Source organism: Tachysurus vachellii, chromosome 20, assembly GCF_030014155.1.
Source record: "Tachysurus vachellii isolate PV-2020 chromosome 20, HZAU_Pvac_v1, whole genome shotgun sequence".
NCBI classification, from domain to species: Eukaryota; Metazoa; Chordata; class Actinopteri; order Siluriformes; family Bagridae; genus Tachysurus; species Tachysurus vachellii.
The window spans coordinates 11,365,020-11,389,670 of NC_083479.1; the positions used below are offsets into that span (position 1 = coordinate 11,365,020).

A 24,651-nucleotide genomic window follows, 5' to 3' on the forward strand; every position below is an offset into this window, starting at 1 on the left:
CACCAAAATGAAGCTATCAGGCCAGACAGCAGTTCAGTCTACTTTGATTTCCTGATTTAGGTATTATTTATAATATCTGTGCCACTCTACAGCAGGAGATTAATGTTACCGTGTGCGTTCCCCTCCTGTGGAACTTGCTCTGCTGGGCCACATTTGCTTTGTGAATCACCATAACCCTCATGAGGAACTATTTCGTCATTTTATAATAAGACCACAGGCCTAAGCTTATTCTGAGATAATGCTATGGGGGACATTACACAGCAGAGAGAGTGTGACACCAAAAATCCACTTACTGAATTATAATATACATCCCATAAATTCCCTCTGGCATCCTTCTATTCACCAATTCTCCTCACAGCTAACAAGCTATTGCCCCAACAATATTGAAGGAGATGAGCAGGCAATGAGAATTTGTATACTGACTCCACAAATGAGGCTGCTGTGCACAGAATCACATTTCCTGAACTGAAAACAATCCTGAGGTATTTCTGAGATCTCTTCTCACATCTTAAGGTGTTCCACGCATCACAGATGTATAATCAACTACAATCTTCCCACACTTTCCAAAGCTAATGAGTAGCACGCAAGTGCTTTCTCTGACTCCTATGGCAGCGTCCTCAGAAGTCTGTACAGGTATAAATGGTGTTGGTTTCTGTTTCTGTTTGATCAAAACACAGCTCTAGGACTCCTGTGAACACTGGCAGAAAAAAACAGCTGATCTCTGTGAAAGGAAAAACTATATTTTGTTTATACTAATGTGTTTTGATGTAAAGTAACAGGCAGGCCTGAACCCACAGGTGCTTTATTCCACTCCAACACAACTACAGGAATATAGAATAGACATTAGGTTTATTTTCCAGCTTTAAAGTCTGTTTTAACTATACAGAACTTGCACTGCAGCAACACTGCAGAATCACACAATTTAAATAAAGAATAAAATTGTATGTTTTACAATAAATTCAAGTCACAAAGTTTTATCCCTCTTTTAGTACAATAATTTGACAAAAATTACAATACTCATTGATTAATGGATGACAAATCATATTTTTGAACTATTTATCATAAACTATTTATCATAACCTACAGTAGCACGTATACCATCTATAAACATTGGTTCTTTCACCAGCCGCTCCCTTTTGTTAATAAAACAAATCTCCTGAAGTTGTAAAAAATTGTAAAAATCCTAGTACTCTGTACACCTCCTGAAGACCTTGCCGTGGTACAAAACATACTGACCGTCTCCTTACAAAAAGCTTCACAATATCAGTGATCATTCTTACACATCCACATTTTCAGGGCAGTGTAACACATTTTGAGGAAAGTGCTACAGTATTTACCCTCTTCCACATACATTAGTTCAAAGATGCCCAGATTGACCAGTGTCTCTCTGACTGACATGAGAGAGAACAAGACCAGTTTTGCTGACCTGGTCACAAATATTCTATGGTGATTGCATTCTGTTGCAATCTATTATACTTCTGTTGCCAACAATTACACTCGTGAGCCAACAATTCATTATTAGTAGTTTTTATATTATGTTGCACATCTGTCATACAGGTCCTTGTGAATTAGCTGTTATAATAACACACTGTAATACAAATCCGTGATTTGAATTATGGCCTGACCGATTGTCAGAGTTGCTGTGTACGGCAATATAACATTTATTAACTAGGCCAGAAAATCTGCCACTACACTGGGTCACTGCCTTTCTGATTTTCAATCTCATTCATAAAATACGACAAAACATTTATTGTTCATATTATAGAGAAGAAACAATATTATAGCTGCTTTTACAGTCTTATTATATCGTGTAATGTTTTTGAGTTGCCAGTTGTTCCATACAACATTCATGACAGCATTTTACTTTTTACAGTAACAGTGAGATATTTTCATTTATGATGCAGTTATTGCCACAGAGAGAACATGCCATAGCAGCTGACATTCTCGTTCCACTATAATACTGTCCTATCATCTAACCTATGAGCTTCTAAAGTGACACTTCTATTAAGTTTCAGTTGACTCAGTGAAATTACACTATCATAGCTGCGTTGACATGGTCATTATTTTATCTTTCTATATCATGCTCTGCACTGCTCTCTGTAGTGACTGGTACTGACATATTAAACCTGAGACCAAGGTGAACTCCTGATAAGAAAGATTATCATATTAGACCCGTAGAGGCTTGGGGAGCCTCCGAGCAGCAGTACAGCTATGCATAGATTTGAATTACATAGAACACTCACATGAGTGTTTCACTTTACAATTAGTTAGATTTCTCCCAGGTATATACTTGCTGCCCACTTTAATAGGAACACCTGTACCACAGCTCATTCATACAATTATAAATCTGGTCAATCATATGGCAGCAGTGCAATGCTTAAGATTATGCATGCAGGACAGGAGCTTCAATTTATGCTTATAACCATCAGAATAGAGGAAAAAGGACTGATCTAAGTTATTTGCAAGATGAGCTGGTTTGAGTATGTTTCTGTCTTTGGAGAATGAGCAGCAGAACGATGGGTTGCTGTTGAAGAGACAGAACAGAGGAGAATGGCCAGACTAGTTTGAGCTGAAAGGAGGAAAAAACCTCAAATAACCACTCTTTACATCCGTGGTGAACCAAATTGTATCTCATAGTGTGCAAAATATTGAGATTTGACATGAATGTGCTACAACAGCCGAAGACCATGTCGGATTCCACTTCTGTCAGCAAGTACAAGAGTCTGAGGCTACATCAGGCAAAGGCTCACTGAACATGGACAATTGAAAACTCAAAAAAGTCCAGGCAATCTTTTTCCATTTTTCAACCGTCTAGTTTCGGTTACTGCAGATTTCATGTCTGTTTGAACCAGTTTGGTCATTCTCCTCTGACCTCTCTCATAAACAAAACATTTCCACCCACAGTAATGTGATTTGCTGGACTGAAACTCTTGACCTGTATTTGCATGATTTTATGATTTTATGCATTGCACTGCTGTGACGTGATTGCCAGATCATTTCTGACAACAGCACTGCTGTAAGCTGGATATTTCTGATTAATGAATTCTCAATATGGCACTGAGGTGTTTACAAACCCTAGCAACACTGCCTTAAAGAAGCCTTAAAGACTTCTTTACCACTGCCATGTCACTTGCAGTGTCAGTCTTACATGTCAGTCTTACAGTACAGTGGTCCATTTCCACTGATGTAAAACTAGGGCTGTTTATTTTTTACCCTGGAAACTTACCGTGCTTATTAAAGACTTCTGATAAATATGCAACAACTGCTAAATATTCAGCTAGGGCATGCATATGACCTATTGCAAATTTAGCTTGATTAAGTGTCAAAATTTAATGAGATGAGCTATTATCAGCCCAAACTTAATCTAATGTGATTAGGAAAACAAAATGTAAATTATGCATTTATGTTTATGTGCTGTGAGCATTTGACATGGCTACTGATGCAAGGGATTACTTCAAGAAGAAATGATTAGAACCTATGGCCAATGGTTATCGCCAGATTTCTAATAAGAATGCTCTTGGGAATGCACACATCAATAACTTACTGAAGTATTCCTGGCTACTCTCGTTTGACTGACAGTTGAGTTTACTAGCTCCCCAGGCCAGAATTAAATCGAGTTGAGTGCTGGAAGACTTGCAAGGAAATTGGGTGTACATTCAGCCAGAGATTTATTTCAAGAAAAATATCTGAACATTAAGGCTCAATGTTCTATCATGTGCAAAACATCAGTTCACTATAGATCATAATGTCATTGGCCTTCCAACTCGTTCCAATGACAATATTTTTCAACCAAGAATGTGGTGGGAGGAGTTGAATGTAAACTATACATTCAACTGAAATTCTTCTATAAAAGATCCCTCACTAGGGAACACATATATAGCAAAAGGAGATGTGCACAGTGATCTCCTTCCCCAAAATTCTTTCTTCCTTGAATATTTGTAATAGATTTTTGGATTTTCAAAAAATACAAATAAAAAATGTTTAAGACATCCAAGATGAACCACTTTCAATTATTTGGAGGGCAGTTAATGGAACAAATAGTGGACTTTGCTCTCACTTAGATAAAGTTGCTGTTTGAACAGAGGGCAGATAGCAAAGTGCCAGTGATTAATGAGAAACATTCTTTTCTACATTGACCCAAAAAGGCCATTAAGATTGTCACCCAAGCGTTTAGCATTAATTATGAGAATCCCCTATAAGCTTCCTTGAAATTCAATGACCAATGCAGACTCTCAACTGTAAAATGAAGCAGGGCAATTCAGCAGGGATGCTGAGTCAACTGCCACATCTCATTTGTTTCTGCTCATTTCCACTTTTATTTCATACATAACCTGAGATGTTATGGTTCCTATCTCCAGACTTTCATATTTGAAAGCAAAATATAATTAAATCTGTAGATAGTCCACGTGCAGAGTTTGTAATGTACAAGTAAACACACACATACACACACACACACACACACACACACACACACTCACACTAATCACCATCACAGGGATTAGTAGATGACCATGTGCTGCTTAACTGCTCTCTGTGCCATCTGCTACATGAAAAACAACACAGAGACAGTATTCTAAAGTGAATGCTGTGAGGATTAACCCAAAAAGCAAAAGGGCTGTGACATGAAGGACACTAAACAGCCATGACATTCAGAGTTGAATAGGTTTTCGTGTAATATTATGCACTAGGAAACTGTAATCTAAAAATCCAGAAATCCAGGGGGCTGCTAATGTAACTCGTAGTAATGTCCTATCTGCTACATTAAGAACAATTTGTGCATCAAATAAAAAGAACTTGAGGAAATGAATTTTACAAATAAGAACAGAATAGAATGAGAACGATTAGATTAAAGATTGAGAAAGTAATTAATCTTTAAAATGATCAAACAGAGCAAATAAGTCATTCATGTTCTTTAAATGTCCTTCTCGCTGAACTAAAAGCAGATAAGCATAAAATTATCCTACTGTCTGTCCAGCATACACATGCACTACAAGGCCAAAAGTTTGTGTACACCTGATTATCACACTTACATTTTCTGTCTTCCCAAATCTATTGTTACAAAGACTTTAAAAATAAATAAAAATAAGGAGCCTAAACATGGTAATGGTTCTGTGCAAAAAAGGAAAGTCCATGAAGATACTGTCTGCCAAAATCGGTGTAGAGGGACTCAAGTGTCCTGCACAGTGCCCTAGCCTCAACCCCCCTGAAGACTGAATTGAAATACAGCCTGCAACCCAGAACTCTTCCCTCAGCATCAGTGTCTGACCTTGATACAGCGCTTTCGGTTGAATGGTCAAATCCCCCAGCCATGCTACAAAATCTAGTGACCATAAGGGGGACAAGATCTGTAATGGGATGATCAAAAAACACATGGCGTGTGATGGTCAGGTGTCCAAAATCTATAAGCCATAAAGTGTACCAATGCACAGAGTTAAAACAACATATAGCTGTATATAATCACAATATAAATGATTATTAATCATGCTGGGATTTGATCTTGAATGGACAGATAAATTTATCCATTTAGCTCTGCTTAATAACTTTAAACTTAATGTCCTCTGCGTCTGTGCTCTTTCCTGTTAAATTCATCAATGGCCAATGTGTCTAAACTGATGCTTACTTTATCAGTCAACATTTGACGCAGTGAGGAAATTACTGTCATGAATCACTTGAGACAAGTTGTAAAGTAAGTGGAATGTCTTGATGCAGCGAAGTGTAGATTTTAAAGCTATCAAAATGCACTTTACTTGAACTTATCTGCTTAATGTATGCAGATTTCCCTGGGGGAGAAAAAAAGCTGCAACTTTAGAAATAGATGCATCCGAAAAACTCATCACTGCAGCGTATGAAGAATTTATGTGACCAATAAGGAGCAGACGATGAAGAAAAATGATACTTGTTACTACATTAAGGTCATAATATGGTCATTATGCCATTATATTAATAAGAGTCATTAATTAAGCCACTTGTTCTGTTCACTAGAATGGATGCACTTTTCACCAGGTCATCTATCTCATTAGCTCCAAAAACCGCAATGTATTTCATTACTCATATATCTCAATACATCATATGTTTGCTCACATTTTTTTTTATTTTTTTAACAAAAACCTCTTCCCATGGGGGAGTTTCCTGTTGGCAGGAGTGTGTGAACAGGTGTGGGCACAAATTAGAGCTGGAGGGAATGTGACAGGAACTAAATATCACATTTTGTCTAATATTTAAAAAGAGCAATAATTAGTGAGCATGCTTATTTTGCCTTCTTACAATCTGCACAAAATGACCTGAACAGTCTCAGTAAATGATTCTGTTTTAAAAGCTCTAGTGGTTATTAGTAATATTGTGTCAAACACATAAAAGATTGTCTTGTTAAATTATGTCAGAAAAAAAATTAGCCTGTAGAATTCAGTGCAATCAAAACCAATGCAAGGGGAAAAAATGAGAGAGGAAATGGGTCGGGGGAATCTGAAAGGAATTAATGTCACTTTTATTTAGATTTAAAAAAAACAAAAGATGTTTGTTTTTTAACTTAATAGTAAAAAGTAAAGCAGACCAATTTCATTCAAACAAAATAGACTTTAATTTGACACAATTTGATCTTTGATAAACAGATGCTTTTCATTCTCTCTTTCTCACTGTCTGTAAAAGGTGAAATGAAATTACAACATGCTTTTAAAGAGACTCGTGTTCTAAAGAATACCCTTGGCTTGTCTTTTTTTTTTTCAAAAGGTGTTTCCTAGCGTCCCACAGCGATGCTTTCAGTATGCGCTATAATGAGCCTGGCTTTTGGAAAAGAGCTCCTTGAGAGAGTATGCCTGGAGACAGAAAGAATAACGCTTTGTAAAAGAGTGGCTTAATAAAGATCAAAATGTGAACTCATTGTGCTTGTCACTGCATAAAAATCAACCCATATAGTAGAGGCAACCGTTTTCTCAACACCTTAGGATTCATATTGACTTTGCATATGGCTTAATGATTTCCTCTGATTCTTGAATGGTTGTTTGCCATGTTCAAACTTATCCAACAGGCTTTTGTTTGATGTTGATGATTACACAGAGACGATTGTATCACAGTGCTATACCTCATATGAGGCCTACATTCCTTTAACATGACAACCCAAGAATGGCTCTCTTTGAGTCTGTGCTGAACTGCCAATTTCTGTAACCCTGTGTTATTAACCCACAGTCATCGACTGATCACACAATGATACAAACGCCTTTTAAAGTGTCTGCTAAAACTTCACAGAAATGTCAGAATAGTTTCTTTCAATGGGACTAGCAGATGTTCCCGATCTTTAATAGTTACTGTTTTTTGAGCACTGGCGCATTATAATTGTACTATTTTGATCAGTACACATTGAAAATGTTTCTCACGAAACTGTAATTCTCAATTCTCTGTGGTTTTCTAAACCACAGAGAGGAAAGATTTCAAGCTAAAGCTGTATAGATACAGAGGATTTCACAGTAATCTTCAAAGAGGGCAGCGTTCCTCCAATGGACAGTCACACACAAGATTTAAGGTCACAGCATATATATATATATATATATATATATATATATATATATATATATATATATATATATATATATGCTGTAATATGTGTGTGTGTGTGTGTCTGATGTGAAAAAACAAGAGCAATGGATGTACCAAATCTGTCACTAGATATGACCCAGCTTAACATATATTCTGCTGTGCTGTGCTTAAGATACAAAGCAATGCATAACAACCTTCAGTGAGGTTAAGGATGCTGTCTCTTTTCAAAGGATAGTTCTTTGTCAGATAAAAGGAATGAGTGTGCACATGAGCTCATTATTATATTGTTTTCATCAATGCACACTGAAAAAATAAATAAATAAATGTTTCCCCTGAGACGGTGGCTCTCTAATGGAGACCACTGAGGGGAATTCAAGGCTAAAGTCTAACTGAACACAGTGGTGTACTAGTTAATGGTCCAAATCCCTGGCTGGATAGAAGGCAACTTACCACATATTCTGCTGTGCAGTTCTAAAGATGCAGAGCATTTCAGTGTGGGAAAGAGTGCAGCTTTCCTCATGCATCAGATGAAAGGAAAAGGGGTGCAAATGTGGAATAATCCTGTTTATTCCATGGTGCTGTTGAATTCTCAAATCTGATTGGTCAGTAGGTGTTTATTCATTTTCTATAACAGCACAGCTCTGAGAGGAGTGCCAGCTGTGATTCCTGTAATCCCAGGTTTATGTTCATGCACTTGTCCTAATATGTTATTGTTTCTATAGTAACGTCTCATTCAAGGGATTTGTGTCAAGGACACTACATAATCTAACACTATTAATAACTGGATTAAAAAAATGTGTTATTAAACTTTTGAATCTTTGATAGCTGGATGCCTTCTTTTATTTAACATTTGGAAAAGGAAGCTCAAGTGTCAGTGCTTTGTCTGTTTTCTGAGTCTGCAGGACATACGACTGTCAATAACATGACAAATGCTGCACCAACTGTAACTAACTTTATAGGACATTATAGATCATACATAGGTCTTAGGTATAATATGTTATACATAGGATCTGTTTGTAATTGAAAAATGTGGTATCAGAAAAATAAAACACTTTAGGTGGTGTTATAGGATTATAATCAGGTTTGTGGTGGTAACAGCTCTCTGCTTCACATCAATTATTTTATAGTTACAGCACACCCCACTGTGTTTTATTCCTTATGTATTAGCTTCACTGTCAATAGATAGACAGTTGTGGAGTGTAAAATAAAATACTTTTTTCACATGGCACTGTGTAAGGAATCATATGGCAAACCAGGCATGGGTAAGGAGAAAGCACCAAACAGTAACAGTCTGGCAGCTCTGGTACTTGAACTCAAACTTGACATTTGAATTTCATGTTAATTTGCATTGAACTTACCTCCTTGACTCCTAAGCCGCTGCTGTCCTACAGACACTCTATACTAGTCTGGGTTAAAAATAAATTCATACTGAAAGCAGAGAACATGCTTTTGTACATACTAAATGTATGTCAGCTTATACACTTTTACTGATTGTTTCATCTTCAATATCCAAAAACTTGTCAGGACAATTAGAGTTACAGGAGAGAAATAGGCTTACATACTTAATCATATTTTACAGTGTTTAATATTATACTATTATACTAACAGCCTTTAGTATTTTTTTTGCTTGTTTCTATATTATTGAAAATATTAAGATGCTAAGTAAAAACTTGCATACAAAAGCTATAAAGCTGTAAGGTGGTAAAGGTTGCTGAATGTATATATAACTTTAAAAAAAGTAACTATAAATCTGTGTTCCTATTTAAAAAGTTTCCTAAAATAAGCGATAGGATGCTTGAAAATAATCTATGCTTGAGCAAGTGCTTAACTCAGTGAAACGATAATGGCTAAAAAAACCAACATAATTATAATTCAAAATAATTGTTGTAAATGAACTGAAACAAACTAAGGAAACAGCATAACGATTATTCTAGTGTAATTTTTTCAAAAGTATCGCTAAGTATTTGTTTTTCTATGAGAGCATCATAACAAGCTCTAACGCACCGTTGGGCCACTCGAAAAAATTAGTGAACTCTCTCATGCTTTTGATTAAATTGAGAAAGTAGCTATTTCACATCTGGGCTGATACTGATGTCAATTAGTCACAGTCATCCTCTGCTCCTAATGGGCCTAATTTCTGTAACAACACAGCACGCTGTGTCACTCTAGGACAGCGGAACTCTCTGGGAAAAAAAGAGGAAAGAACACTTTCAAGCAAAGGATTCTACAGATAAAATTTAAGTACAAGTGTATGAAATTGTGTAAATCTTTCATTCTCAAAAAAAAACAAAAGAAACTTTGCAAGGATTTTCATGTGGCTCACTGTACCATTGTTTGTTTGAGAATGACACACAAATCAATGAAATGCATGGATTCTAAACAAGGGAACGATGTGTTTATCACACAAATCCCTGGGTAGAATCATTCTTTCCAATGAACAATTTGAACAATCCAATGTCAAACAATGTTAAACTCTCTCCTCTGGTCTATGGATGAAACGAAAGCCCAGCTGTGGATCTAAGTTGAAATGGAGCCCCATATCTTTCCTGCGTTAGCTCAGAAATGGCTGGAAGGAAAAACTAAGGGTACAATAGGTTGGCTGAAGGGATGTTGGCTTGAGCGTTGCAGGTGGATGTGCTGCAGCCTGGCAACACAGACATACTCTGAGTCTCTCTCTCTCTCTCTCTCTCTCTCTCTCTCTCTCTCTCTCTCTCTCTCTCACACACACACACACACACACACACACACACACACACACAAACACACACACACACACTTTTGTTTTGCTATCTTTGTGAGGACCTTCCACAGGCATAATTATAAATGCCGCTAATTTAATCTATGCTACACAAAAATGTAACTCTAACCTTAATCTCAGTAACCAAAAGACTCTTCTATTATATTAAAATAAGTATTTTATTTTACATTTAAAAATGTACTCAATATGTATTTTCTTTTAGGGGCTGGCCAGATATCCTGACAAGGACAAAACTGTTATTGGAACATTTAAAAACATGACACTCTCTTATCCTCTCAATACCCACCCCCTGCTCCCCCCAAACACACACACACACACACACACACACACACACATTGTCATCTGCACTCTCTCATTCTCTCAATTTTTGTTTCCCTGTCTCTCACTGTTCGTCTTAAATTCTCTCATTCACAGTATACAAGCAACTCCTGAACATTTGACAATAAAAACATATCCACACATAATGTACACACACATCCATGTTTAAACCAGGGGGCTCACAGACAAGGATAGCAGAAAACCACCAAGGACACACGTCTGACTCCATTCACTATTCTAAATATCACAAGTGAATACAATCATAGATTGTAATAAAAAATTACACTATCAACAGTTTACAACTCGTGTTGGGCAATTAAGGCATAACATACCATTAATTACAATACAACCATGAATCAGTTTCAATGCAATTCTGAAGAAGAGGTATAGGTTAATATTCATTCATAAAAACACATGCAAGTTCAATGAGTAAATATTATCAGGATCAGTTTTGATGTCATTCTCCCTTTATATACTATAGAGAGCTGTAGTAGGCTCTGCGTTTTGGTACGTATCCACACGTCCTGCTTTAAGTCTTAAATAGGACATTATTATTGACAGCTTATTATATGAACCATCGGTGCTTCTCAATGTAAGATATTATTATTATTATCATTATTATTATCATTATTGTTGTTATAAATTATAATAATAATAATAATAATAATAATAATTATTATTATTATTATTATTATTATTATTATTATTATTATTTAGTAGGGTTTTCTCGCAGTTACTATCATTATGTACAATGCACCGGAAAGTCGCAAAATAAAAGCAACAAGTAAATTATGTCACGTCCTTTAGATTGATAGTTTCAGGAAGCATTTGTTAAACTTTTCCTGCAGTATGGAGCACGCACACACACACACACACACACACACGTCACACACACACACACACACACAAACACACACACACACAGCGGATAAATTCCCGACATGTGAAGCCGCATCACCTTGGAGTGACACTCTGCTGATCTGAGCTCTGCCTCTTTAGTTACAAAGATCTCCCAGCATGAGATGTTCAAACACACACACACACACACACACACACACACATGATGCGTTTTAAACGTGCAGTTTAACACCAGAGACCCTGAAGTGACGGTTATCAGAAGTAACGGTCATCTCCAAACCCCTTCCTTACCTCGTTGTATTAAAGCGATGGCCATTCCGAACAGGACCGCCCAGTACGCAGGACTCTTCATGGTGGTTTCAAGGAGACGGCAGGAAAAAGCGCTGTCTGTTTGTTTTGTTTTAAACAGCGGAAACTGGAACACAAATCCTGCTAAGAGAAGAGCGGAGCGCAGCGCAAAATCCCAGCTCGCTTTGACTGTGAAAGAGGACAGAGAGGCGCGCGCGCCGACAAACTCGCTCCGTGATTGGCTGCGACGTGCGCGCGAGCCTGCTTGCATTCGATATGGTCTTCCTCGAGATGACAAAGGCGACGCTGTCTAAGAAACCGAGTGCGCACTCAGTGACAATGACCTTAATTGACAAAAGAACTTATTCGATTTTAAAACCAGCAGCACATATAAATGGTTACTTTTTTTCTTTTTAGAAAACTTCAAAACTTATTTCTCAGTATTTATTGGCAAAGCTTGCACGAGATGTTCATTAACTGTTATTCTGTCCATCTTTAATAAAGCTTGAAAATCTGGAAATCAGGGAGCCCAGTGCTGTCTGTACGGTCATGTCGTTATTGCAAAGAAACTAGCTTGATGCATTTTCATTGCAATATCATTAATACTAATGCAGGTAGTTGCATAACTAATCTGATTGGATGAGCAGTGTTGCAATACAACAAGTCTGAAAATGAAATGTTTCATTTTCCATGAACATAACTTTTGTTTTGTGAAGTGAAGAAACCTGATGCAAGCTTGTTAGATGAAAAAAAAAGAGTGTGCTCTGGTTATCTACAAATCTTCAGTGAGTGTGGCTTTTCTTCTGGCTCTTTTTCCATTCTCAAAGCAGAAATAAAAAATTATTTGGCGTGAAAAAATATGCCATTTATTCAATCTTACTATAGTATGTATTATACTGTGGCAGGCATTCCAGGAACACTGGGTGCAAGAAAGAAATTACACCCTGATTCTCACAGTAGTCCATCACACAGCACTATGCAAACATATCCACACGCTCATATACACATAGGGGCGATTTTTCGTAGCTAATTCGGCAATATTCTGTGAAGGTGGGAGAAGACCGGTCAACCCAAAGGAAAACAAGAAATAAACTGGGAAAGTGTGGGAAACTAGTCAAGCTCAGGATTAAACCAAGGACCCTGGTGCCATTAAGCAGGAATGCTACCTGCTGCACTGCCATACCAGCCCCCTAAATGACATTACATTTAAAACAAAAGAACATTAATTAAGTTTATCTTCCAAACATGTAATATGCTAATAAATTAATGTCTGCTTTGTTATATGACGTATTGTCAAGTCAGTTCACTTTGCATCCATGTTGTGCTAAAAGGTTCCTCATTAGTAGCAGCTGTGGGAAAATGAATGCTTAGGTTCTAAAGAATATTAAGCCAATTAGAGATTTGACTAACTAACGCACAAACAGCTCTCCAGATATAAAAATGATATGATGTTTTTAAAATGCTCACTTAACATGTCAACAGAGCGCTGCACAATGGACGCCGCTAATCAGCTGCATTAGTGATGCAAACTAATGATTTGCTTTTGAGTCACTTATAAGCATAGCATGAACACTGTCAATTCTGTTGTCCTTTGAACAATTTTACGGAAGAGAAAGCCAGAATGAATGCATCAAAGGATTAACAGTATAGATGGTGTCAAATGCAAAGAAATAAGGCTAGCCATTATTCCACACTGACATTTCATTAGGAATTCAGGAGATCATAAACCAATGAATGAATGAATGAATGAATGAATGAATGAATGAATGAATGAATGATAAATAAATAAATAATGCAGGGATTTAACATGATTATTATTTGAGAATGCTGCTCAAATGTTAATGGAAACTCTGGAGGTCTAAATGAGAAAGACGCTAGCAGAAACCTCCAACTATATTGCAGAAAATGAACCATGCAGAGAACATTGATTATTTGAATGTCCTGCTCAACAGTGCATGTCAAGGCAGGCCATAACGATGATTATATTTATTGACAACTCCTTGACACAAATACTTTGCCAAAATCCCTAGAACGAGTAGTGACTTTAGCAGACAGACTTTAGCAGAGAAGACCTGTCACTTGGGGGAATCTCTAGTAAAGTGGGAAAATCTGTAAGAAGTAGTATAATTTTTGTCAAAGCATTGAGTCACAACCTGATCCCCAGCTAAATTCTGCAGCATGAATCTCCTATACTTTAGCATAGGAATGCATAATATAAAATAACTGCATTTTTTATTAAACTATGTAAAACAAGTGAAACAGCTTGTTTTAGTAGACATAAATAGCTCTTCTTGGAGCAGCCAGTTCTTTAGTAACGTAATTGCTGCTTAAGTGTGTATGCAGCAAGTTGATGACAGTCAGATGAGCTTATACACTCTGTATCCTGCTGTTTAAATGAGAGTGCATATGTGTTAATGGAGTGCATATGTCTGCTAACAGAGTGCCAAACCTGAAAGCTTCTGTTAAAGTGTTTGTAAGATGCACAGTTTGCTGCTGCATATGGATACCCTAAAGATTTGTACAGTTTCCTTAATCATTGTCCTGTACTCATTCCAGGACTCTTACTTACTCCAAGTTTAAACCGCACATCTTTTCAAAACACTTGCTACTGTTTGACTATATAGCATTTAGTTTAAGAAAAGTGATGAGATAAAATTCCACTTTAAAATGTAACCTAAAAGAGGATTGTTTCCCTTTTGTGTCTGATTCCTCTCATACTTTCTTTTTCATGTCATCTCAGGGAGTTTTCTGCTTCTGTCTTGCCCATTATGGTTTTAAATATCTCTCCAGATTTCCGTAAAGCTGCTTTGTGGAAAGTTCATTGTTAAACACATGCAAATAAAACTGAATTGAATTTATTGAATTGATGCAGCACAGCTGCTGGCAGTCCTATTTTGAGTTTGGGTTATGATCTGTGTAGAGACTCCCTTTTATGAAATTCCTTATGGGTCTCCAGTTTGCTCCCATCTTCATACAGTTTGCCAGTAAGTGGATTAGTGACTCAAAATTGCACATATGTACGAATAGGCATGTAAATGTGTGTGCATTGTGTCCTAGGATTAACAGTTATACCATCCAGGGTGTTTTCTCTCCTTATGTTCCCAGAATATACTCTGGACTACCACAATTCTGATTAGGATAAAAGAGATTACTAAAGGTGGATGAATAGAATAGAATAGAGTAGAATAGAATAGAATAGAATAGAATAGAATAGAATAGAAAATTGACATTTGGGCTGTTAAACTCTCAAAACTTCAGCAACTACTATAACAAATCTCAGTACATACTTAATTATTCTGTCTAAGCAAAAAATCTACTGTGAAATCTTAGAGTTCAGTTCTGGGACACTTGGTGTTCAGAAGGTCACCTTGTTCATTCAGTGATCTGTTAAATCATTTCTGTCACTGCTGACCTGAGCACAGTCCTCCGACACTCTTGAGAGCACCGAGGGCCACATTACTCAGCAACTTTTTATATCAGAGGTAGTACAGTTCAACCAGTCTAGCTGTATGTCTTTTTCTGCCAATAGTGATAGTGGAAAATGTTCAATATTTGGCCGTCTGAGGTGACAGCCCACGGTAATACACAGTGAGACTTCTGTGAGACATTGCAGATGTTTATAGTCAGAAAGTTAGGATATTTTCATGCATATAAAATTTAGCTATAGATTCAGAAAGGCATTCATTGTTTTTCCCTTTTTTGCTTTATGTTTTTTGGATCAATATTTTGTAGTAGACCTCTACTACACCCACTGACTACTGAATGGAGGGTAACTCTGTATTCATGAGCCATAGACAGAATACAGGATGTGGAGATGTTATCATTAGCATACCTGAAATTACACTAGATTTCAAACCATGAAATATTATGAGTTACTACAAAGAGAGAGAGAGAGAGAGAGAGAGAGAGAGAGAGAGAGAGAGAGAGATAGTGAGTAAGTGAGTGAAAGAGAGAGACAGAGACTATTTAATAAAGCCAAATGCATTCAATATTAATCAGCAGGACAGCATTCAAAAGCACCGGAGTCCCATTATTCCACATCGAAATGTATGTGCCAGTTCTCTGAGGTTCGTCTGTATGGGAATTGTTAAACCTCTGGTAGGAGAACTCAAAAAGTAGTAGGCCAAGAATCTACAGAGAAATGTGGAACACAGGATTTGTGCACTTATTTATAAGCTTGTAGTGCTAATGTAGGATCAGGACTTTAAAGAGAGAAAAGTGATTATATTGCTTGAGGTTTAGTAAGTCTTTTACAGGCATGTAAGAAGTAAAAGTATAAAGTATGAGTATGAAGATGAATGCAACTGCTCTTCATGAACATAGATTTTTAAAAAAAATAAATGTCAAAAAGTCAGACAGACAGATAGAGAGATAGATAGAAAGACAGACAGATATCCTCTCTGTTTAGAGTGAGTAATGCCCTCATTTGTCTGCTGCTGTACTCACAAGCACATATCCTAGATCACCATTCTTCCTCCAAGAGCACTTTCAGATATAAAATTCACCTATCTGCCACTGTGCTATGGAGCATTTGTGATGATTCACTGCTATATTATGTCCTGTCTGGGGCACATCTAGGGAAAAAAAGAATTTTATATTATCTTCCTTAACTTCTTTTCATTCCCTTTTCCTTTTTTAGAATCTGTACCATGCATGTTAGTCTATTGCATCAGTGTAGGTCCAGGATCCTGCATGCAGCAGGATTTTTTTATGTATCCCTTTTCTGTCAGCTTCCCAGGAAGTAGATGAAACAGTTACATGTGAAGACACATCTCTGATGCTTGAAGAATGGCAGCTTTTACCCACAGGTATCATGCTTTATGAATCGCAGCCCTGGATCAGTGAGATTCTTCTCAAAGAAAAATATCCCGATCGTGAATCAACTCCAAACTGAGACTACGAATCACTTCATTAAGATAAGAGAATAGAAAAACTGACACGAGTTCAGAACAGCTGCTCCGCCGTACTGTATGAAAGCTTGACTTTCTCCTCCTGAGTTCACAAGGAATCCAAGAGCAGGTGAGCTGATGTGGGATCAGATTTTTGTGCATTTTTATCTTAGGCACTATGTGCTAAAAAGAACTCCTCTTAAATCTGTTTTCTTCTCAGCTATGAGACAGTCACATGCCATGAGTCCCATTAGTGTCAAAAGCGACCCCACTTTTACATCTTCAATTGGGAAAAAAGTTTCTGAAGTTTATTATTTGCTCTGAATCGCACATAGTTGTTCTGGGAGCTGATGATTGATGTGGATTCACGCTAGAGAGACTAAGATGTGATTTAATATTTTTATGGTAAATGAATCTGTAACGTAGAAGTAGGCATGAGAAATGGCATGGGAGACATTTCTGATGTCTCTCTTCATTGGACTCTTGAACATTGGTGTGATAATTGGCAGTTATATATTAAGACTGGATATTACAGCAACACCCTCGTAGGTCTGCAGGAATCTAAACAGGGAGGTCAGATTAAAATTCAAGTCACTGCATGAACAGGCAACACAAGGCAGAGCAGTGGCTTTTGATTGAATTAGACATCAAATACATAACATATATAACATATTTGATTGCATTTGATATGAGTACCTCAGCAGTCAATCATGACACATTAAAGCAAGGGATGTGTACAATTGTCTGATCGTGTAAAACTCTATTAGAGAGGTCCACATGCCGTCAGGGATTTTTTTTTTTTGTTCTATTTCACACTGCGCTATTATATTGCTCAGGACTTCAGCAAGTCATTAAGGTGTTGGAAGCTGAATAAAAATCCCTAGCTTGGGGGGAGCTGAGTGTTTATGTCAACTGAATTGAATTGAATACTTCTGATTTTGGATCATGCTGCAACAAAGAATTTATTTTGGAACCAGAACCCGGATATAAAATAAGTATTTCTGCACAAAGAGAAACATAAGCCACCTCATGCACCTTTTTCTTAGTCATCTTACCAAAGAGACATTGTTCTAAATGTACTAAAGAGGTTTTACACAATAGATCTGCCTCACAGAGAATAAGACCACTTGAACTAAAAATACCGCATGACTAAATGCAATATCCACCACCATTAGACTGGGAAAAGAGGGGAAATGTGTCAGAAATGCTTTCAAAGGAACTGCCAAAAATCTGTCAGAATGTTGGGCATCAGTGATATATGACACACTTTCTCTCAATAAAAGGACATTGCCAGCTATGGGCTCAAACTCACAGCCAGCCTTTTTTATTAAGAGATTCATTCTGATAGAGTCTGTGCTCGATTTGGTTCAAAGCCTTTGTAATTTTCCATATGAATGATATAAATGTTCATAGAGTGATGTCTTTCTGTGCATTGGCATTGCCACATTGAGTAATGCGAAAGCTTATATCTGCATTATACAGCAGTAAAATGGGCATTAAATCCAAAGGACATAAAGAATCCCAACCATATTATAGACTAATTATTTCAAACCAAGTGAGCAAATCTAAATCTGTAAATCTGTGCTATTATGCTTTTACTGTAATTTTATGGCATTCACATGTCATTACCTCTCCATCCATCTGCTCTGATTATTTACATCCATTACAATTAAAATACTGCCTTTTATTTTGTGTAGAGGAACTTTTTGCAGATTTTATATTCTTGTGATCTTATAGCACCCTCTGCAGGAAACAGATAGACAAACCAGGAACATACACAGGAACATACACAGGAGCATAATATCCTGCATTAAGGACCAAGGCAAACTGTTCTTTTAGGTAAATCTCTAATTTTGCTTTTAAATATTCAGATTTCGGTTATTATCTAAATTTAACGATTTTGCTGTTCATCACTGTAAATTGATAGATAATGGGTGTGAATTGTGGACGTTTAATTTTAAAAGCATGTTAATTACATAATTGTTATACACTTACAGTTTGCTTTATTATGGACACCCTGCTCATTCATGCAATTATACAATCAAATAATCAGGTGGTAGCTGTAAAATCATGCAGACACAGATTAAGAGCTCCAGAATAAACTGAATTTGGAAATGATGTGTTCTCTCAGACTTTAGCTGGCTGATTTGAATATTTTTGTGCACAACAGCCACAAGGGTTTATACAGTATGGAAAACCAACAAGCATCCATGAGAGGCAGTTGTATGGGTAGAAACGCCTGGTTATGAGAAAGGTCCTAGGAGAATGGTCAGACTGATTCAAGCTGACAGGAGGTCTACTGAAATTCAGAGAGCACAGCATGGATTATTAACACTAATCGTGCAAGAATATAACATACCAGTAAAAGAGTAATACTTTTAATATTAGCAGCGTAGGTAACGCTCTCTGTTAAACTGACATTTCCATGCATCTCTTCAAATATGCTATGTATTATTAAAGAAATGATCTTATCTTTTATTTCATTTATAAACTGCTAAGGGCTTATACTAGTTTATTCTTTATTTGTTCATATATAATAGCAGTTTAGCCGTTTTTTATTTGTGCAGCAGTGTTAAATATTGTTTAACAAATTCCTTTTAAAAATAGAAAGTGGTGCAGGTACTGCACTACATTGAACATCAGGATAATAGACTGTGTGATTACCATATTGCAATTTTCTTCCCGTCATGCCCTAATTACCACATAGACAAGAAAAATATCATATCAAGTGTAATGTTCAATCTAGGAACTGAGCAGTTTTTTTAACATTAAAAAATACATTATCACTAACACCAACCCTTACTCTAATCCTAATTTTTCATAGTATTTTTTTTATTTACTTTTACAGTTTTTAGCAGACACCCTTATCCAAAGTGACTTATATTTTTCTTAAATTATACACTCTTTCTGAGCAGATGAGGGTTAAAGGCCTTGCTCAAGGGCCCTGAAGTGACAGCTTAGCAGTGCTGGGATTTGAACTCATGACCTTCCAGGTCCATCAGTAGTCCAACATTTTAAGCACAGAGCAACGACTGGCACTTTTTTAAAACTGTATTAGTTTTACAGGTACATGCAAAAAAGTATAAATTCTGCTTTTAATGAAGCTTTTTTTGCAGACGCAGGGCAAGCAATGAAATATGCCAACTTAGCTGTTAAGTTTTAGGAGCTTGTGAGTGAGCGAGCAAGTGAGTTCAAATATCAGGGCTGCTAGTTGCCCTCTTGAGTAAAGCCCTTAATCCTCAATTTCTTGACTATATGATTTGATTGTTTTCTTTCTCTCTTGCCACCATGTCACCCCAGCTCTGCCAAATGAATAATGCACATCTAAGCATCACTAGTCACAGATTCTCAATTCACTCAGTTCTGCAAACACTGTGCTAATTGCACTGCCTTCAATAGACTTGCACTAGAATTTCACTAGAGTAACATCTATTCAGGAGAGCAGGTACACTGTTTAGTGTTTGAAAGAGTAAAAATTTTAAGGGCTGTCAGCACAAAATACTGCAAAAATGTGGAATATTTTAAGATGACATATTACAGCAGAGTCCAAGAACAGCCTTGTGCACAGAGCATTACTAGCAATAAGAACGATTACAAAGTACTATAAAGTGCCAAATATAAAGGACATTTTGAGTGTGGAAGAGTAAAGTGAGCATACAGAGAACGCATGTGAGAGCACTTTAGTTCTATAACAACAGGAACGCTTCCTTTCCCCTTGCACACTAGGCCCTATGCCAGCACCTTGCGTTCATTTTTCATGATCTGTTTGTTGATTCTGCTCTGCAGGTTAGCCAAACTCTTGCACTCTATTAAAGATACTGTTTTAAACACCATCTTAATCACAGCACATGGCAGCAACCAACATAAATAGAGTTAAAGGTTTTATGATTACCGTGATTGCTTAATATTAAGTAGGTTAATTGCTTCACTGTCAGTAATCTGTCTTGTTATCAGTGCCTATAAGTACCAGAAAATATGTAGTTGTACTCATACTTAACCTTTAGTGATATAACTAAATATACTTCTAGGATTAACTTAAGCAACTTTCGTTAGTTCAGAAATATGGAAAATTTTCAAGACTAATTGCAGATTTTACATTTAATCACTTAAATTTGTTCACAATATATTTCACAATTTGCATGTCGACAAATAGAAAATGCAACTGCAAATACAATTTTAAAAACATTCAGGAAAATACATCCATACACAAAGAGTAGCACAAGAGAAACTTTTAATTACAAGTCACTCATTGTCTTCTTTCACATTTGTATTCCCGTTAATCTTTTCCCTATAGGATTTCTCCTCCTCTAGGATTAATATGCATAACAAATCCTATCTACTCTTCTCATCTCTACATAAAATACTCAAAACTGTTATTCATCAAAACAGTTTGACACTCTTTTACTAATCATAAAATTATGATGAGGCTTTCTGAGGCGACACAGACTTTCTACATTTGTATATTTGGAAATAGTGTAGAGGTTGTATTTAAAGACCGATCTGAAAATGTTTCCAGTTCTGCATAGAGCAGTAAGGTTATAAGGAAGAGAAAGATGAGCTGAATATGAGCTCCCAGAGTGCTGGGCATTGCTGCCAAACTATTTGGTAGAATTGAATCTGCTGCATGGGCACTTTAAACTATGTGTTTGAGGGACATCCTGCTGAGACCATAGCTCAGTGGCAGTAGGAGGGCTTTTTAGAGCAAGAGAAAAAAGAGCAAGAGAGTCAGGTTATTGTGGAATAAAATGTAGAAAAGGCCTGTCACAATGACTATGCTGGATTTTCCAAACAGCCTAAATAATACGAACTAGAGTTCTAGGTGTATATAATTGTAGACATGGCATAACGCTTAACATGCCACTCTGTTTATTTCATTGGAAAAAAATGTAATTCAAATTATCTTTCTAGATTAAAATATCTCAAATATTTCCTACCTTAAATATTTTACATGCAGATCTGACTGATCTAACTGAATATTTCAGCAGTTACAGTAGAATATTCTGTTTCTTAAAAAAAAATTGGCTATAAAATCTATAATAGCCAAAGATATGGTGCTCGTCTAAGACAGTTCATCAGGTTTGAATCTGTGTGTGTGTGTGTGTGTGTGTGTGTGTGTGTGTGTGTGTGTGTGTGTGTGTGCCTGTTACCAGCACAGACCATTAGACCATATGGCTCCAGTCCTCACCAGGATGAAGCAAGAGGAACAAATCTACAGTGATTACCTCATACATCTTTTCTTCCCAAACAGTTGTTTCAAAGCACATGCCGCTGCACCCCATGATCATCTCCCTGTCTCCCGTCAGATTCTGCCCATTAATTCCAGATTAACTGCGGAAGCAAACAGGGTGAGCACTCTTGGCCCCATCCTTAATGCCTACAGGAAGATTTGGATACAGAGTGTAGAGAGAGAGAGAGAGAGAGAGAGAGAGAGAGAGAGAGAGAGAGAGAGAGAGAGAGAGAGAGAGAGAGAGAGAGAGAGAGAATAATCTTTGGAGAAGGAGGGATGAAGGAAGAGGTTAAAGGTTGCTCTGTAGAATTAGTTTTAATAAGGGGCTAAGTTTAACTATAAATACAATCAAAACAAAGCAGCATCAAGGAGAACGAGAGGGATAATGGAACAGGGACAGAAGGTGAGAGGTCAGTGTGGAATTAGAAAGAAATTGAATTAGACAGGATGAGTGTGGGAGAAGATGACAAGAATGGCCCGAGGCCAGAGTCCAACTTATTCACTTCAAAGAAAAATTCTCTCTCTCTCTCTCTCTCTCTCTCTCTCACACACACACACACACACACACACACACACACATACTCAAACTCTGTCAGAAGAACCTTCTCGTTTTGGAAGATATGTGGGTTTAATTATAAAAATTATGGATATTTTTTGCATGTCCACTAGAGGGCAGTGACGTTTTTGATTTAAACCAACATGCCAGTATACTACAACAGTGTACTACTTTGCTTAATGATATTGTAGCCAAAAGTTACATTTACACAATATTCTCTTACACCAAATGTTGTCAATCACCTACATGTTTGCTCTTTACCAATGCACTTAGGACACAAGGCTAATTTATACAAGTACCCATGTGACATAGAGAAAACTGAAAAACTGCATGCCTGTGGCATTCATTACTCGAACATCACACTGTAAAAATAACAGTGTGTAGGATTATTTTTGTAAAAGGTTTAAACCTTGACATTCATGTAGTAACTGCTTTGGGTCTGAAATGGTGGTAAACTTTTGCTCCTATTCACTTCAGTTCAATTTAAATTTATTTGTACAGTGCTTTTAACAATGGACATTGCCTCAAAGCAGCTTTAAAGAACAAAAGAAACATAATACCAGAAAATTAATATTATACAAAAATAAATATGGTTAAGATTAATATTAGACTTATATTTAAATGTGTTTGTATTTATCACCAATGAACAAGCTTGAGGTGAGTGAGGTGACTGTGGCAAGGAAAAACTCCCTAAGATGGAAGAGGAAGAAACCTTGAGAGGAACCAGACTCAAAAGGGAACCTCATCCTCATTTGGGTAACACTGGAGGGTGTTATAAATATACAGTCCATACAATTGTGTATTGATGAGGAAGTTGTTGTCCTCAAAGACCACATGGAGTTGGCATCTCCCAGAGATTGGGGACTCGAGTCATATGACTTGACTCGAGTCGGACTTAAGTCGCACATTTGAGACTTGAGACTTGCTTGACAAATATTAAAAAAAGACTCGACTGGACTTTGACTTGACATTCATTACTTGAGACTTGACTCGGACTTGAGTTAAATGACTCGAAATAACTTGTTTTTTTTTGTTTGTTTTTTTAAATCTGTTTATAACGCACGCAAGAGCGTAATCTAACCACGTGACGCAGCAGGCAAGCAGAGGGAGCGCGCGCACTAACATAAACCTTAACAGTCGTGACGAAACATGAAAGGCGCTACATCAAAAATAAAGTTCGGGTACCGGGATTTTGTGCAAGAAAAAAGAGAAGAGAAGAACAGCAGAATGCGACCACATCGCTCACAATTGAACGACAAAGTTTTATGAAAATAAATTTTTGCAAGCGCAATGTAGTGTAAATGGTTGGTCAAGTGCTGTTTATGTGGAAATGTCAGCTTTTTTGCAATAGCACTTGTAATTGGTCTTCAGTGTTAGGCTTTGAGTGAAAAGCGTATGGATTTTTATGGGGATGCACATTATATATAAAAAACATAAATATAAATATAAAAATAAAAAACTTTTTTATTTTGCAAGCACAGCCATATTCTTGTCTCGCATGCACACGCACACACATTCAATTTAGGGATAGTTCGTACAAAAATAAAAAAAAATCTTTCATAATTTTCTCATCCTCATGTTACAAACCTGTATAAATTTCTTTGTTTTGATGAACACGGAGGAAAATATTTTAAGGAATGTTTGTAACCAAACCAGTCTCTGCCTTGTGTGTGTGGAGTTTGCATGTTCTCCCCGTGCCTCGGGGGTTTCCTCCGGGTACTCCGGTTTCCTCCCCCGGTCCAAAGACATGCATGGTAGGTTGATTGGCATCTCTGGAAAATTGTCCGTAGTGTGTGATTGCGTGAGTGAATGAGAGTGTGTGTGTGTGCCCTGCGATGGGTTGGCACTCCGTCCAGGGTGTATCCTGCCTTGATGCCCGATGACGCCTGAGATAGGCACAGGCTCCCTGTGACCCGAGGTAGTTCGGATAAGCGGTAGAAAATGAGTGAGTGAGTGAGTGTAACCAAACCATTCATGAGCCCCATTCACTTCCATAGTATTCTTTTTTCCGCTATGGAAGTGAATGGGGCTCATGAATGGTTTGGTTACAAACAGTCCTCAAAATATCTACATGTGTGTTCATCAAAACAAAGAAATTTATACAGCTTTGTAACATCGTGAGGGTGAGAAAAAGATGACAGAATTTTAATTTTTAGGTGAACTATCCCTTTAATTAATAAATTACACTCACTCCAATAATCTCTCTCTCTCTCTCTCTCTCTCTCTC

General features: G+C 37.0%; 1 protein-coding gene across 4 annotated transcripts in view; it reads right to left on the reverse strand.

Annotated features, from left to right (window-relative positions):
- Positions 1 to 11,963, reverse strand: part of ntm (neurotrimin) — a 368,272-nt gene extending 356,309 nt beyond the window's left edge. For 2 of the 4 annotated variants that reach the window (XM_060896151.1, XM_060896149.1), the window contains exon 1: positions 11,756 to 11,960. In XM_060896151.1, coding sequence (XP_060752134.1) covers positions 11,756 to 11,816 — 61 coding nt within the window. In that variant the 5' untranslated portion in view covers positions 11,817 to 11,960. Of the gene's footprint in view, positions 1 to 11,755 lie in introns of all 4 variants that reach the window. The other 2 variants (XM_060896152.1, XM_060896150.1) reach the window with 2 other exon arrangements.
- Positions 11,964 to 24,651: the final 12,688 nt, after the last annotated feature.